General features: G+C 35.6%; 2 protein-coding genes across 2 annotated transcripts in view; both read left to right on the forward strand.

The window, feature by feature from the left end:
- Positions 1-18,159, forward strand: part of LOC144659177 (uncharacterized) — a 33,543-nt gene extending 15,384 nt beyond the window's left edge. The window contains exons 7-24 of the mRNA XM_078519615.1: positions 426-497; positions 717-788; positions 1,074-1,145; positions 2,072-2,143; positions 2,845-2,916; positions 4,547-4,618; positions 6,705-6,776; positions 8,623-8,694; positions 8,915-8,986; positions 9,289-9,360; positions 9,488-9,559; positions 11,519-11,590; positions 13,005-13,076; positions 13,710-13,781; positions 15,760-15,831; positions 16,412-16,483; positions 16,840-16,911; positions 18,087-18,159. Coding sequence (XP_078375741.1) covers positions 426-497; positions 717-788; positions 1,074-1,145; positions 2,072-2,143; positions 2,845-2,916; positions 4,547-4,618; positions 6,705-6,776; positions 8,623-8,694; positions 8,915-8,986; positions 9,289-9,360; positions 9,488-9,559; positions 11,519-11,590; positions 13,005-13,076; positions 13,710-13,781; positions 15,760-15,831; positions 16,412-16,483; positions 16,840-16,911; positions 18,087-18,159 — 1,297 coding nt within the window. The remainder of the gene's footprint in view (positions 1-425; positions 498-716; positions 789-1,073; positions 1,146-2,071; positions 2,144-2,844; positions 2,917-4,546; positions 4,619-6,704; positions 6,777-8,622; positions 8,695-8,914; positions 8,987-9,288; positions 9,361-9,487; positions 9,560-11,518; positions 11,591-13,004; positions 13,077-13,709; positions 13,782-15,759; positions 15,832-16,411; positions 16,484-16,839; positions 16,912-18,086) is intronic.
- The window catches only part of LOC144661647 (lysophosphatidic acid receptor 3-like), a 668,415-nt gene that overhangs the window by 641,730 nt on the left and 8,441 nt on the right, over positions 1-18,244 (forward strand). The window lies entirely within an intron of this gene.

Raw genomic sequence — 18,244 nt, forward strand, 5'->3', positions numbered from 1 at the left:
CAGATTTCACACTATAAATCAGATAAATAACCGGATATAGATACGCGAAAAAATGAAGCATGCACAAAATAAGATAAAAGCACAAATGCAAAACTCTCGTTTTACAGGCGACGTCAAACAAGGAAAAGTAACGTCTGCGCCGAGTCGCGACGGCTGAAGATGTCCGCGGGAAACGTGAATCGGCGAATTTTAATCTGATTGATGAGTTTACCACATTTTCTTAGGTATGGGGCGCCACTCTCACGCGAGAGCGCCGCTATAAGTCCTTGTCAAGACACACAGAATGTGCAATAAAAAAATGTCAACTTACCATGTTTTTTTGTTATGAGCTGATTACAAATAAGTAGCTAACTGAAAAAAAAGTAGAAGCTTGTGATACTTGGTATTTAATTTAAGTAGCTAAAATTCAATGCATACTTTCACAGGGATTTGTCGTCAAACTCAATAATGTTTCTTCCTGACGGAGTGTTTGCAAATCTCCAAAACTTAGGATATCTGTGAGTGAAACTAAACATAACTAAACATAACGCAATACTTAAATACATTTTTACAGAAGTAATTCATAAAAGGATTTTACATTTTTACCTGATACAGTGTACAGTCTGCTTGTTATTACGAGATGAAACCGAGCTAGTTGTAGGCCAATACAGTGTTCATAAAAATTTAAGCAAATTTATATTTCTAGAATTCAACTCGTTTCAATCGTATTTTAACAGATATTTATCCTCAAACTCTATAACATTTCTACCTGAAAGAGTGTTTGCAAATCTAACATATTTGGGATATCTGTGAGTGAAACAAAACACACTGCTCTTGAAACCTGGTGTTTTTGTAACTGAAATGCGTCATCCTGCGTTGCAAATTTGTAACTCAACTCTATAACGATTTTACCAGAGGGAGTGTTTTCAAATCTGACAAACTTGATATCTCTGTGAGTGAAACCAAAAGCCCATGGACTGCTCTTCAAAACCATCCAGAAAATAATGTTTTTGAAAAACGAATTGTTTTGTCATAATTCAATATAAAAGGTTCTGTATTGTTATCATTTTACTTATTACATAATATTGTTACAGGAGTATTTCATCAAACGCCATCACATTTCTACCTGACACAGTGTTCGCCAATCTGTCGTATTTGAGGTTTCTGTAAGTGAAACAGTGCGCAACGCACTGCATATCTTGCTGTATTTTAAAAAAGGTTGTTGATTATTATCATCCATCACCTGATCCATTATGTGTTCTTTGTTCTCAAACTGTACTTTACATTTTAGATAATGACAATTGTAACTGAGACTAAAACATACCGATTTGCCTATCATAAAAGCGTAAGAATCGTAAATAAGCTAGAAATTACAGCGCGGAAGTACAGATTTCACACTATAAATCAGATAAATAACCGGATATAGATACGTGAAAAAATGAAGCATGCACAAAATAAGATAAAAGCACAAATGCAAAACTCTCGTTTTACAGGCGACGTCAAACAAGGAAAAGTAACGTCTGCGCCGAGTCGCGACGGCTGAAGATGTCCGCGGGAAACGTGAATCGGCGAATTTTAATCTGATTGATGAGTTTACCACATTTTCTTAGGTATGGGGCGCCACTCTCACGCGAGAGCGCCGCTATAAGTCCTTGTCAAGACACACAGAATGTGCAATAAAAAAATGTCAACTTACCATTTTTTTTTGTTATGAGCTGATTACAAATAAGTAGCTAACTGAAAAAAAAGTAGAAGCTTGTGATACTTGGTATTTAATTTAAGTAGCTAAAATTCAATGCATACTTTCACAGGGATTTGTCGTCAAACTTAATAATGTTTCTTCCTGACGGAGTGTTTGCAAATCTCCAAAACTTAGGATATCTGTGAGTGAAAATAAACATAACGCAATACTTAAATACATTTTTACAGAAGTAATTCATGAAAAGATTTTACATTTTTACCTGATACAGTGTAAAGTCAGCTTGTTATTACGAGATGAAACCGAGCTAGTTGTAGGCCAATACAAATTTCATAAAAATTTAAGCAAATTTATATTTCTAGAATTCAACTCGTTTCAATCGTATTTTAACAGATATTTATCCTCAAACTCTATAACATTTCTACCTGAAAGAGTGTTTGCAAATCTAACATATTTGGGATATCTGTGAGTGAAACAAAACACACTGCTCTTGAAACCTTGCATTGTTCGCGATGCTTTTGAAAAGGAAACACTGTCATAATTCAATCCAAAATGTAAAATATAACTTATTCCATTGTGTGTCTTCACAGTTATCTGTCCTCGAACGTCATTGAATCTCTATCTGACAAAGTGTTTGCTAACTTGAAAAACTTGTTTCTTCTGTAAGTGCAATGATGCACTCTGGACTGCAAATTGTGCCGGTCAAGGTCGCTCGTTGTTTGCTTAATTTCCTTTCCAAAATGGAATCTAAAAGGTGTCGTTTGTAATTCATGGTGTCCTTTTGGATTTAAATGAAAAGGTTATAAATAAATAAAATCATAAATATTGCGCCGGCCTTGCCACAAATTCTAAGGGGCTGCGTTTAAGAAAAAAAAAATGAATTTTAACTTGATACTTTTAATATAAACTTCAAAAACGATGCATTATGGGATAATTCTGGTTGTAAGAAATAGCCATTTTACTTATTACATATACTTTTTCACTGAACTATATTACCAAACCATGCCACATTTCTTTTCTACCTGACACGGTGCAAATACATCTTTTTGTAATTAGAACATAGCAAATAAATAGTGAGCTTAATGAAAAGGTAGGAACTAAACAATAGTTTCGAATTTATTTCAAGAGGTATAATTAAACTTATTTTATCATATGTAATTTTACAGGGATTTGTCATCAAACTCTATAACGTTTTTACCTGACGGAGTGTTTTCAAATCTGGCAAATTTGATATCTCTGTGAGTGAAACGAAGCTTACTGCTCTTGAAACCCTCCAGACGGCTATGTTTTTGAAAGTGAGGCTTATTTTCATAATTGAATCTAAAATGTTGTATGTTGTTATCATTTTACTTACATTGTTATAAAACTATTTCATCAAACGCTATCACATTTCTCCCTGATACCGTGTTCGCCAGTTTGTCGTATTTGAGGTCTCTGTAAGTAAAACAGTGCGCAAAGAACTGCATACCTTGTACTTTTACAAATGTTTGTAGGTTGGTACTAGTACTTGTGACAAACTTAAAAAAATGTGTTATTCACATAAACAGCTCCATATAGTTAATTAAATAGCACCTTATTACATTGTGTATTTTCATTGAAAATACTTAGGTATTTTCACAGGTAGACAATTTGACTTCCAATGCTATAACATTTCTGCCAAAAAGAGTGTTTGCTAATCGGAAACATTTGCAAAAACTGTAACCTTACAGATGATCATGCTTATGAAAAGCACAACATAACTTAATAATTCATCTAAAAATATTCAAAAGATTTAAAAACATATATAGATATCCGAAAAAAACATACTTTCTGACAAAAACGATTAATGTTCTCTGGAAAATCTAAAACAATTGCATAATGGAACGTTTTATCCCTTATACAAGTCAAATAATGTGAGCAAAGGCAAAGTAAACTGTCCCCAGTATACTTGTCTTGTGGTTTTTGTTTTACGACTTCCATAGAACCTTGCCACTTTGCCATTACAAGACCACTCCAAAGCTCCCGATTGTTCGTCAGTGTTCGTTTCATTAGTATTCTGGATGTTGATTGGTCGTCAATTGCCTCGTTGACGATAAACAGGACAACGATTAATACCGATTATCAACGTTTTCAGGGACGGACCATTAGTAATAATCGGAAGAAGAGGGGGACGTAAAAAATTTCGTTGCAAGAATTTTTATTAAGGCCGACGTCTTTGCAGGATTGCTTTTTTTTTAGAATAGTTGTTCCTCCCCCCCCCCCCCCTCCCCCCATGTGGTACTTCTAATGGCCCGTCCCTCAGTTGCATTGTTCCTTCTCGGGAGTCGACGCTTGGAATAAAAGACTCAAAGAAGGATAATTCTCAATGCGAATTCGAAAGCTCAAAGCCTCAATGAAAAACAATCATGTCGTTTTAGACAAAGGAAGCATTAGTGGTAAATACAGACAACAAAAAGTTTGTTCTAAGCTGGCAGGTAAAACAAAACACGTTATGACTGTTTCCCCCCAATTTTTCCTCGGGAAACATTGTGGATCTAGAGGAAACAAAAGTAACTGTTTCCCTTGGGACCAATCAAGTTTCTATTGTAGTATCGCAGAAATTGTACAATAAAAATGGTCAACTAACTGAACTGAAAAACAGGGAGTGCAGGCCCAGAACGCCAAGCGAAACGTGCACGTCAGTCCCATGACGACAAGCGAACCGTGCACGACCAAGGACGAGGACGCCTGGGGACGAGGCAGCTAACTGAATAAAGCAAGTTTCGTTTTTCGTTTTGAGCTGAAAACAAATAAGAACTGAGCTAACGTGAATGCTAGGAAATGAATAATAGTTTAAATTTAATAATAGTTGCTACATTCCAACTTTATTTTATTGTATATTTTTTGCAGAGATTTGTCATCCAACAACATAATTTCTTTACCTGACGGAGTGGTTGCGAATCTGACAAATTTGATATCTCTGTGAGTGAAACGGAAGGGACTGCTCTTGAAACCTTGCAGATGTTTATGGTATCGAAAAATAGAGCATAATGACATAAATAAAATGCTAAATGCGTCTTTATCACTTTGCCTAAAGCACAAATTTCTACCGAACTGTTTGATCAAAAGCTATTACATTTCTACCTGACACAGTGTAAAGTTAGCTTGTTGCAATGGAAAGAAATGGGTAGTGAGCTTGAAGGAAAAAGGAATTTAAAATATAGAATATGAATTTAAGTCGCTATAAATGTACTTTTCAGTGAAGATGCGTTATTGTTTACCGTGATGTAAAAGAAAAAAGATGAACCTTTGTTAACTTGTCTTACAAAAGAATCGCTTTCAGGTGTTGAAGGGGGCTGCTAAGCTGCTAGCTTTCATCAGGCCACGAGGTCGACTGTTTACGTGTCGCTATTTGTAGCATGTTGATACGCTGCTATTGGTCCATTTCGATCCTCATTGTTATTCCGCCTGTTATTGTTCTCGCGCGCTCCAAGACTGTGGATGTTTGTATACCATCAAGCCGAGCCAAACGTCTCATAGCAAAACCAAAAGTTATCTCTGAAGAAAAGAAACATTTATCAAAAGTACTTGTTTTGTCGTCGTGTCAAATATGACGTCAAAACAATATAAACAGTTTCTGTACCTCTACTATTGGCGTTCTGTAGAGAGGAGATTTGCTGAAAGTCCTACAACATATAACTTCGATCCTATTGAAACGATTTGTGAAAAGATCACGCGAGGGGATATCTTGAAAAACTAATTTTCCGCTGCGCTCGCGGTAATTTCCGTCCCAAAACTTGGTTGCTAAGCCCCCAAAAATTATGGTTTCCTTCTTTTTTTTTGGGGGGGGGGGGTGCTACAGCCCTCCTGCCCCCTGCTATGTTCACACAGCAGTGTTTGAGTCACGTTGACGACCAAAAGTTTCATCACTTCCCGATCGTTTTTTAAAATGCAGTAAATTTGGGCAAAAGCAAAGGTTAAAAAATTAATAAGCAATCAGTCTATTCGCGCATCAAACTTGGATACGAGGTTAGTTATAGCCTCTCGGCGCTTGGGGCCTCATTGGCTAATTACCAACTCGTACCCAATGCAGGTTCTTGGAACAATTGTTAACAATTTATCTTATTTTCTTGCACGTTTTTACAGGGATTTGTCGTATAGTTAGTTAGCATTTTTACCTGACGAAGTGTTTACAAATTTGAAAAATTTGGGATATCTCTAAGTGAAACTAAACGTAACGTAATGATTTATTTAAATGGTTTAAGTAATTACTATTTGACCTATTTTATATATTTTAACAGAATTAATGTATGAAAAGCTATCACATTTAAGACTGTCGCAGTGTAAAGTCAGCAAAAAACAAATAATTGGCAGGTTTATATAAAAGCCAGAAATATAATAATAGTTGAAATTAAATTTAAGTTTAACTTATTTCGTTTTTTAAAGAGATTTCTCGCCAAACTCTATAAGGTTTCTACCTAGCAGAGTGTTTGCATATCTGAATTATTTGGGCAATCTGTGAGTGGAAAAGAACACATGCAAAATTGTTATGCTATTGAAAACTCAAAATGATGTTCTAACTTAACTAAATTGTTGTAAGTTTTTATCGTTTCACTTGCTACATATTTTTCTATCTGACACAGTGCTAATCCGTCATATTTGGTGTTTCTTTACTTAAACAGTAAGCAATGCACTGCATATCCTGTAATAAAAAGAATAGTCTGTAGGTCATTAACACCGAAAACCTTATCCATTGTGTGATTTACAAACGTCTGTTCTAAAACTTTATTTAGACCCTATGTTACAACGTGTTTGCTAGTGTTTTTGTAACTTAATTGCATCACTCTGCGTTGCAAATTTGTAACTCAAACTATATAACGTTTTTACCTGATGGAGTGTATTCAAATCTGATAAAGTTGATACATCAGTCAGTGAAACAAGACCCATGGACTGTTCTTCAAAACCATCCAGACGTTAATTTTTTTGAAAAAAAGAAGCATAATGTCATAATTCAATACAGAAGGTTGTACATTGTTATCATTTTACTTATTAAATAATATTGTTACAGGAGTATTTCATCAAACGGTATCACATTTCTACCTGACACTGTGTTCGCCAATCTGTGGTATTTGGAGTTTCTGTAAGTCAAACAGTGCGCAACGCACGGCATATCCTGCTGTATTTTAAAAAGATTTTGGATAATAATCATCGATCACCTTATCCATGCATTGTGTGTTTTTTTTTTTGTTCTCAAATTGTATTTAATCTCTACCTTACAAAGTGTTACTCTGATTTTTTTCTTGTAATTGAATGCACCAACCTCGGGGCAGATTTTGAAAGGGTTGATACTTGTACAGTAGTTAAAGTAAACAAGATAATTCGCATTAGTGGTTATAGTATATAGATACAGATGAAGAGCCACTATGTGGAAACGCCATTACCTACTCCCTTACTGACTGACTGAATGATCGCCTGACTGACTGACTAACTGACTCTGCGCTCTAACCTTACACAAAAACGAAAGGTAATTGAATAATTAAATCTTTAAAGTTTTAATACAACTTAAACAGAAATTAAACAGAACAGCAAGCATTGCAGAGATATAAAATGAAATGGGTTCCGTACCAACCCTTGCTTATATTCAGTAGCAGGGTACTTCAAAATCCCTACTTCACCTATAATGGTAGGACACGTCATGGTATGAACATCCCCCGGCCAAGACTAGACTCGGGGGGAGTCCTTACCTGGTATGAGCATCTACTAGCCTGCGTAGCAGGCGCTCGAGTAGTAATAGAGCACAAGTTTGAAGCGGAGTGGTGCGCTCCAGCTAAGGCTGTAATACTACTCGCACTAATCGCTACCACCCCCCCCCCCCCCTTTCGCCAAAGCCTCGTATGGATTCCCCCGCACGACAGAAAATGATTGCATGACACGTAACTAAAATACCCCAGGAGGCATGGTCACATTTCAGGTCGCGGAAGGTAGAGCCCTGTACAAGCGAGCAAAAACGCAACTCAGCCTACCACTACTGCGTCAACTTTTGCACTTTTTTTGCGAGATCGATTTTTAATTTTTGATCGTAACCAAAAATTGAAAATTGAAATCAATTTTCGATTTTGTGATTCCGGTCAATCAATTTTCAATTTTAAACTGGAAACCAATTAAAGATGAAAATCGAATTTCAATTTTTGTTTGCAAAGGCGAATAAAAGTTTCTATAACGACAAACTATTTTGCGTTTACTTCAAAGTATTAAAATTGAAAACCAGCATCGGATAAAGCATTTTTTTTAAATCTGAATCCGTGAAATATCATTATGCTTTCTATAAGTTTTAAATTTTGTTTTCAAATAAATTGAAGCAAATTGATCAATAGAAAATTAAAAAGCAAAATATTATTTCAATTAAAAATGGAATGGACGAGTGACCCACGCACCTTGTAGACATCTTTACAGTGTGATCTAAACGACTACAAAAATGCATGCACTATTCCATAGCTTTCCAAAACAATTGAATAATAGTTGAAGCATCAGATATGTGAAAAAAGGAAGCAAAAATGACATAAAGAGCGAGGGGCAAGACTGTCGTTTTACAGTCGACGTCAAACAAGGAAAATTAATGTCTGCGCAGAGTCGCGACAGCGGAAGATTTCTGTGGGAAACGTGAATTGGAAGTGAAATTTGCTTCCGGTCGGCGTCGCCGTATGGGCGTGCGGACGTCACGCCGAATTTTTACGGGCTTGATGAGTTTACCGCATTTTCTTAGGTATGGGGCGCCATTCGCACGTGAGAGCTCCGCTATAAGTACTTGTGACGCACAGAAAGTACGATAAAAAATGCCAACTTGCAAATGAAAGTCTTTCTTCTTTTGTTATAAGCTGATTACAAAGAAGCAGTAAACTGAAAGAAAAGCTGGAAGTTAAATAATAATCTAATTTGATTTAAGGAGCTGGATTTCAACTTATTTTAATTATTGTATACTTTTACAGCGATTTGTCGTCAAACTATATTACTTTTCTACCTGACGGAGTGTTCGCAAATCTCAAAAACTTAGAAGAGCTGTGAGTGAAACTAAGAATAACTAAACATAACTCAATACTTAGATATATTTTTTATAGAAGTATTTCATAAAATACTATTACATTTCCTCCTATCACATTGTACAGTCAGTTTGTTGTTACGAGCTGAAACTGAATAAGCAGTAGGCCAAGAGAAATTTCATAAATGTTTAAATAAATTTGGTTTCTATATAGCAAATTGTTTTATTGCATATTTTGACAGATATTTATCCTCAAACTCTATAACATTTCTACCTGACAGAGTGTTTGCAAATCTGGAATATTTGGGATATCTGTGAGTGATACGAAACACACTGCTCTTGAAAATTTGCAGACTTCGCGATCCTCTTGAAAACTTAACATCATGTCATAATTCAATTCAAAATGTAATAAGTTACCATATTAATTATTGCATATACTTTTCACATATGTATATCACCAATCCGTGTCACATTTATTTTCTACATAACACGGTGCAAAGTCTTCTTTTGTTATAAGAACATAACAAATACTTAGTGAACTCATTAAAAAACTAGAAATGAAACAATGTAATTTAAGGGCTATAATTAAACTTATTTTATTGTATGTATTTACCAGAGATTTGTCGTCAAACTCTATAACGTTTTTCCCTGACGGAGTGTTTTCAAATCTGGCAAATTTGATATCTCTGTGAGTGAAACGAAGCTCTTGAAACCCTCCAGATATGTCTATGGTTTTGAAAATAAAGCTTATTGTCAAAATTTAATCTTAAACGTTGTGTTTTTTGTCGCTTTAATTATTACATATATTGTTATAGAATTGTTTCATCAAACTCTATAACATTTCTCCCTGATACCGTGTTCGCCAGTTTGTCGTATTTGAAGTTTCTGTAAGTAAAATAGTGTGGAAATCACTACATTAGTAGTATAGTAGTGACTGGATACTCCGTATTTTTTTGGGCAGGAATCTCATTAGCTCGGGCAGGAATAAAATAAGTAGGTGACGTCATAGACTGTGCAATACCTTAAGCCGCTACTGTGATCCGAAAATAAAGTGAAACCTGTCAAACTGGTTATACCAGCCAAGATAAAAATAGAACATGACAAACTGGTTATTCCAACAAATCTAAAAATAGAATATAACATCACCCACAAGTTAATTAAATCCACTGCACTTATTCATGAGTCAATGACGTCACCTACTTAATATATTCCTGCCCGAGCTAATGCGATTCCTGCCCAAAAACGTTTGTATCCGGTCCCTAATATACTTCTTGCTTAGCTTGCAGTTTTTCACAAAAGGTTGGAGATTATTATCACTGATCACATTTTGAATTTGTGCCGTTTATAAAGACATTTGTCCTCAACCTTCATTTAATCGCTAACTGCCAAAGTGTTGCAAATCTGAAAAGAATTCTTTTCTTGCAATTGTAAGTGAAATGAAACTCACCGCAGTGCAACTTTTGTAATGGTTGGTACTTTTACTTGAACCAAAGTAAATAAAATGTGCTCTTCACATAAACATCTCCTTATAGTTAATTGCCAAACTTGTCCGACCAGGCTTTTACCTTTCAAAACCTTATTTTTTTTTATTTTATCCCACTTATGTGTTGAGTGGATTTAACTGCAGTGTGGAAAGTTCAAAATGAGTTGTTTTGGCAAAACTTTGTAAAAGCTTTTTTTTTCATAACTTATTTTCCGAGTTCAGTGGCTCATAGCCACTTTGATTAAGGTTTATAGTACTTTAACACAGCAGCAACCTTTCCAAAATAGCGGCGTCTAACAGCAATGGCTTGAAACTCCCAAATAACATGGATTTTACAAGATTTCTCACTAAATCTTAACTACTTTGGTATTATTTGAGGACTCCTTCCTCATTTAGCCTTTACAAAATCGCACTTTACTCCAGAAACATTCAAGATTTTCGAAGAAAACGCGTAATGTACATTGATTGGACCAAGATCAAAAAGCGTACTTTCAGCCAAACATTTACAATTACACCGTCATCAGTTTACTCGTCATGTGGTTTTTGTTTCCGGCTGCGATAGATCCGTGCCACTTTGCCATTACACGGCCATTCCAAAAACAATGTTCACCTAAGTACTATTCTTGATGCTGATTGCTGGTCAATTGCCTCGTTGACGTTGATCGGGACAACGATTAATACCGATTTATCAACTTTATTATTAACGGGCCATAAGAATAACTGGAAAGGGGGGATGCAGGATTTTTCTTTGACTTACGTGTATACAGTTTTTGTTTTCGTTGTATGTTTTTTTATACAGCCCATGCAGGTTTTTTAAAACCGTTTCCTTGCAGGAAACGTCCCTTGGGAAACATCCCAAAAACGACGTCTCTAATGGTCTCTCCCACAGTTGTATTTTTTCTTTTCGGGAGTCGACACTTGAAATACAAAGATTATTTGCACATGAATTGGATTTAACTCAAAGAAGGGTAATTCTCAAGGCGAATTCGAAAGTTCAAAGCACCATGTAGTGTTGACATATTCAATGAAACAATAAAAGTCGTTTTAGACAAAGGAAGCATTACTGGTGAATACAGACAACAAAAAAGTCTGTTTTTTAGTTGGCAGGTGAAACAAAACACGTAATGACTGTTGCCCCCAATTTTGCCTCGGGGAACATTGTGGATCTCGAGGAAACAAAGCTCACTGTTTCGCTTGGGCCACTCAAGTGTCTATTGTCGTGTCGCAGAAATTGTACAATAAAAATGGTCAACTTACTAAATAAAGCAAGTTTCGTTTTTCTTTTTGAGCTGAAAAAAATAAGAACTGAGCTAACATGAATGCTAGGAACTGAATAATATTATTTATTTGTATATTTTTGCAGAGATTTGTCGTCCAACAACATAACTTCTTTACCTCACGGAGTGGTTGCGAATCTGACAAATTTAATATCTCTGTGAGTGAAACGGAAGGCACTGCTCTTGAAACCTTTCAGATGTTTATGATATCGAAAAACAGAGCATAATGACATAAATAAAATGCTAAATGCGTATTTGACACTTTGCCTAAAGCACAAATTTCCACAGAACTGTTTGATCAAAAGCTGTCACATTTCTACCTGACACAGTGTAAAGTTAGCTTGTTGTAATGGAAAGAAATGGGTAGGGAGCTTGAAGAAAAAAAGGAATTTAAAATATAGAATATGAATTTAAGTCGCTATAAATGTACTTTTCAGTAAAGATGTGTTTATTGTTCATCGTGATGTAGGAGAGAAACGATCAACCTTTGTTCACTTGTCTTACAACAGAATCGCGTTGAGGTGTTGAAGGGACTGCTAAGCTGCTAGCTTTCATCAGGCGACGAGGTCGACTGTTTACGTGTCGCTATTTGTAGCATGTTGATACGCTGCTATTGGTCCATTTCGATCCTCATTGTTATTCCGCCTGTTATTGTTCTCGCGCGCTCCCAAGACTTCGGATCTTTGTATACCATCAAGGTGTGTCTATACGGCAGAGCCAAACGTCTCACAGCAAAACCAAAAGTTATCTCTGAAAAAAAGAAACATTTATCAAAAGTACTTGTTTTGAACTGATATCCTTCTTCATTTATACGAAAACTGTTAAAAGGCAACAAGACCAACAGTCAACAGAAAACCGATGAAGTAGGTTTAATATCTTGCGTTGTACCCTACCTTAAAAAGATGATCACAGGTTGTTCTCCGCTTCCTCAACAACAAGGCGCACACACCGTTTTTAGATCACTCACGCAGACCTTAAAACGCCTTAGATCCATCTAAATAAGACGGTGCCGTCTATAGGATTCCATACGAAAGCAGCAATTTAAGTATACATAGGGGAAACAGGGGGAGCGATACAAGAAAGGATTAGAACACGACAGAGACATACAGCTTGCTCGTTCACAAATCTCTGCAGTCTCGTAGCACTCGAATGATACGGGGCATCATCCCTTTTGGAAAGAAATTAAGTTTGTTGATCGTGACCCTTACTGGTACACAGGTAGGGTCAAAGAGGCCATGCAAATTAGACTTCATCCTAATAAGATCAATAGAGATGGTGGAATCGAAACTCTGTAAGCATGGATGCCTTCGATCAAAAAGCACAACAGCCGATCCACGACATAGCAGACCTATGACGGAATAGCACCTAACAGCCGGAATAATAATAATGAGGATCGAAATGAACCAAAAGCAGGGAACCAAACTGCTGCAAATAGTTCATTGTCTAATGAAGACAAGCAGTACAGCAGTCGAAATGTAACGATCAACACCTCAAAGCGATTCTATCGTGAGAAAAGCAAATAAACGTTCATCTTTTCTATACTTTTATGATTTTTATTGTATTTTTGTACAGAGAATTTCGGTCAAACTCCTTGCAATTTTTACCTCACAGAGTGATTGAAAATCCTAACTATATTGGAAAGCTGTGAGTGAACGAACCACACTGCATTTGAAACTTTTCAGAGGATCACGTTTAAAAAAAAACGTAAAGTAAAAATTCAATATAAAAAGTTGTCTTTTATTATCATGTCACTTTTTACATCTATTTTTACAAGACTGACTCATTAAACGCTATCACATTTCTTCCAGAGACAGTGTAAAGTCAGCTTTTTTGTTATAAGCTGACTAGAAAGCTAACAGGAAAGCAATTTAATGTAAGTTGCTATAATTTAACTGGGTTTCATTGTATATTTTTTACAGAGATTTATCTTCAAACTCGCTAACGTTTCTACCTGACGGAGTGTTTGCAAATCTGAAATATTTGGTACATCTGTGAGTGAAACGAGGCACACTACTCTTGAAACTTTGGCCACTTTAATACTTGAAAAACAAATGATTCATACAATTTCCATCTGAAAAGCTGTACTTTATTATCATTTTACATATATTTTTACAGAACTGTTTTGTCAAACGGTCGCTTTCACATTTCTACCTAGCACATTGTAGTCAGGGTTTGTAAAGAGCTGATAAAAAGTTAGTAGTGAGCTAGGAATTAAATGATAGTTTGAATTCAATTAAGTTGCTATAATTCAACTTATTCCATTGCATATTTTTACAGAGATTTGTCGTCAAACTCTATAACGTTTCTAGCTGACAGAGTGTTTGCAAATCTGACAATTTTACATTATCTGTGAGTGAAACGAAACACACTGCTCTTACAAACCTTAAAACGAAGCATAATGTCATTATTTAGTCTACAAAGTTGCATGTTGTTATCATTTTACTTATTACATATTTTTTTACAGAAGCGTCCAAAGTTGTAGTTTCTGTTGGTAAAACAGCGCGCAAAGCAAAGCATAACCTGCAGTATCCAAAAACCTTTGTAGGCCATTTTCATCGATCATATTTTCACTTGTTTGTTTTCACAAACATTTGTCCTCAAACGTCATATTATCTCTATATTGAGTAGTGTTTGCTGAACTAGAAAATTTGGTTCTTTTGTAACTAAAACGAAGCACCATGTGGTGCAAATTTTCACATATCTACCTGACAGAGTGTTTGCTAATTTGATGAAACTGCGTATTTGTAAATGAACCGAAGGGCGTTAGGCTGGGAACTTGGCATATAACCGTTAAGAAAGAACGTAATATGTCAATCAGAGATGATGTAACTATCACTAGTGCCCTCCTTTCCCAAAACAACAACAACAACAAACAAACAAACAAAATAAAGCAGACAGAGCGTGACGAACCTTAAGTCATCGCCTTAGCTAAAACGTGTCAGAAGTGTTAACGTTAGGTATGACAAGTCAAAAACTTATGATAGAACAGTAAGAGTAACAATTGCAAGTCAGTGAAGTAGTTGGATACTACTAGTTTTTTCACACATTAAAATAAAAAAAAATGTCATAAATTCAGCAATGGATGCTATTCTTTGTTTTAATCTACAAAAGTAAGAAAATGCCCGCTATCGACAAGCCCCCTATTTTTAAGTCTGCTTAGCTGTTTTATATTACGTCTTATCTTGGCAGGGTCGGTTGCGGGAAAATGGAGTAAAAACACATAAACGGAACGTGAATGGTTCAAACGTAGAAACAGGACTGACATAAATCGGACCAGAATGGGCAATGGGCAATTTCCGTGCTTTTAATGATGTTAATGTATTTCTGGGAATTAGGTCATGGCCAACACTAAATTAATGTTCACGAAAGAAACACTTAACTTTGTTTCCAGAGAATCTCAATGTTTACAAACGCGGAGCTAGAGGAAACATTGAGATCGAGATTATATAGCAAAATGTAGTTTTTAAAGCGAGGCGCCTTCTGGGTTGTTTATTTACTGGCGGATTGTTTTCAAATCAGACAAGTTTGATTTAACTGTGAGTGAAACGAAGCTCACTGCTCTAAAAACCCTCCAGACGGCTATGTTTTTAAAAGTGAAGCTTATTTTCATAATTGAATCTAAAACGTTGTATGTTGTTATCATTTTACTTACATTGTTATAGAACTATTTCATCAAACGCTATCACATTTCTCTCTGATACCGTGTTCGCCAGTTTGTCGTATTTGAGGTCTCTGTAAGTAAAACAGTGCGCAAAGCACTCCATACCTTGCACTTTTACAAACGTTTGTAGGTTGGTACTAGTACTTGTGACAAACTTAACAAAATGTGCTATTCACATAAACAGCTCCATATAGAAAAGCACGACATAACTTAATAATTCATCTAAAAATATTCAAAAGATTTAAAAACATATATAGATATCCGAAGAAACATACTTTCTGACAAAAACGATTAATGTTCTCTGGAAATGTCTCTGACATAGTGTTTGAAAGTCTGCAAATTTTAAAATATCTGTAAGTGATACATAGCTCACTGCTTTTGAAAACTTTCAGAGGATTATGCTTTTGAAAAACGGAGCATAAATTAGTTATTCAATCTGAAATGTTAAAAGTAATTATCATTTTACTTATTACATATATCTTTACAGAAGAAGAATAGTGTTGAATATATTATATCCAATGCATTCACATTTTTAATGACACATTGTGAAGTCATCTTTTTCTGATGAATATAAATAATTTAGTGTAATAATTATAGGAAAGCTAGGGCTTCAGTCAAAGTCTAAAGATGCTATTATTTTACTTTTTGTATTGTGTGTTTTCACAGACATTTGGAATCAAACTCTATTGCATTTCTACCAGAGTTAGTGTTTGCAAGTCTGGAAAGTCTGGAACGTTTGTAAGTAAACCGAAGCGCACTTCCCTTGAAATATTGCAGATGTTTATGCCTTTGAAATGTTGTTAGTTATTATTATTTTACTTATTACATATATCTTTACAGAAGAATGTATTCAATTCCTTCACCTCTCTAAAAGACACACTGTAAAGTCTTTTTTTGGATGAAAATAAATAAGTAGTTGATGAAAATCAATAAGTCACCTGAGCCACTAATAGGAAAGTATTTGCATTGCATTTTGACAGATTCCTCTCTTTTAACTCTATTACATCTCTATCTGACGAAGTATTTGCAAATCTGAAAAATCTGAAATATCTGTAAGTGAAACATTGCGCCCTGCTCTTGACATCTTGCAGACGTTAATGCTTTAAAAAACGAAACACAATAAAATAATTCAATCTTAAATGTTGTAAGTTATTGTCATTTTACTTATGACATACATTTCTACAGAACTGCTTCACCACATGCTATCACGATTTAGCCTGACACATTCTGTTTTTTGTTTATGAGCTAAAAATTGGCAGTGAATTTAATTACAGTTTGAATTTGAGTTGCTATTATGTTTTTATGAATGTTTTTACAGCGATTTGTCGTCAAACCCAATAAAATATCTACCTGAGGGAGTGTTTGGAAATTTGAAAAAAATGACTATTCTGTGAGTGGGCGCACTGCTCTTGAAACCTTTTAGACGTTTTTGCATCCACAAAACTTAACACAATGTTAGTATTCGGTAATTCAACCTAGAAAGCTGTACGTAAAATTTCATTTTAGTTATTACTGTTGAGCTGTGAAGGAAATAACACACCTCAGGCTTGAACAAAAACAAAACTTTTATGTCGAGTTAGCATAAAACCCTCGACAAAATGCCCCTGGTGCCACGAGGCTGTTCTCGTCCCGTGAGTAGTTGACCACATGATTATGGTCACGCTTGTCACGTCACAGTTACGTTTAACTTTAAGAGCTTCTTTCTTAAAATTCAATCAATTCAACTTATTTTCTATCTTTTTTCAGAGGTTTGGGGTCAACCGCTATCACATTTCTACCTGACACATGGTTTGCCAATAATTTAAATTTGGAATCTCTGTAAGTAGAATCTCTGTGCTCGCCTGCTCGCTAGAAGGGACGTCTGAACACATCTGGGCCTAATGCCGTCCGGTGACGTGACTACCCGAAAACCGGGTAGAGATTTTGATTGGTTGATTTAAAAATTATTTGCATAATTATGTGAAATTATGACTGAATTTTACCGCGCGAGGATTGTAATTTGAAAACGTTTGGAAAGAGTTCGAAAGAGTTCACCTTCCCAGAAATGAATTTATTAGTCATTTACCTTGAGTTTATTACTTTATTAGTTTACCTACGGATGAAGAATAGTATTGGAAATCTGTAGGTTTTAAGTTGGCGGCATTCGTCGCTTCGACATGCAGTGTTTTGCCAAATTTATACGTATTCTTGTTTTGTCAACAAAGCCGTTCGACGCTTATGTCCTGCAGCCTCGATGAGCCAGTGATTTCTGAACTCAGTGGCCACGGTCAAGTAGGATATTTTTGTATTGAATTCCGTTTCTTGATGCCTCTGTAACCGTCTAAATTGATTCATTTAAGTACTCACGAGTGTGTTGTATTTGTCCGCTGCGTAACATATTATATTTTGATCGCTAGATAAAGCAAATCAGTTCAGATTAAAATCAGTTCCGTAAAAGAATATAGCCTGCAGTCGATTAAAATCTCATTCATTTGTCTCAAGTTTTCAATAGTTTACTTTTAAAACAAGTTTATACCCTGTAATCCTTTATTGAGGCGATTTTTCTTTCACAATTTCATGCCCTCGACAAAAACGTGTCCCCATGAATTAAAACCAAAGTGTAGTGACGTCACCGGACGGCATTAGGCCCAGATGTGTTCAGACGTCCCTTCTGGCGAGGAGGCGGAAGAATTCGGAGTTCTTTTTTTCCGAAAGGCTTGCGGCACTAGCTGAATAGATAGGCAAATACCGTGCGTAGCGTATTGTTTGTAATGATGTTATGTGCGCGTCTGCGCCTATGGCAATGCCTTGCATAATAAACAATTTTCTTAGTGATAATGGGAAAATTGATGTTTACCTATAAACACTTAAATGAACTATTCGATGTGGATGTGCCACATTTGAGCAAAATAACTGATTTGAGGTCTTTCCAGTTACTCCATAGCGAAACAAGGTTTTTTGTATAGCAACACTCTTATCATTGATAATTAATTACTGGGTTGTTCATTTTATAGAGATTTGTCTTCGAACGGTTTGACATCTCTACCTGAATCTGGAATCAAGCTGACAAAATTGGACTGGCTGTAAGTTTGATGAGACAAACTGCACTGTCTGCAAATCTAGAATGATTGATGTTACGCTTACGGAAACCAAAAAAGAATATAATAGTAAG

The sequence above is a fragment of the Oculina patagonica genome, chromosome 7 (assembly GCF_052425735.1).
Source record: "Oculina patagonica isolate OP01 chromosome 7, crgOcupat, whole genome shotgun sequence".
Classification (NCBI taxonomy): Eukaryota; Metazoa; Cnidaria; class Anthozoa; order Scleractinia; family Oculinidae; genus Oculina; species Oculina patagonica.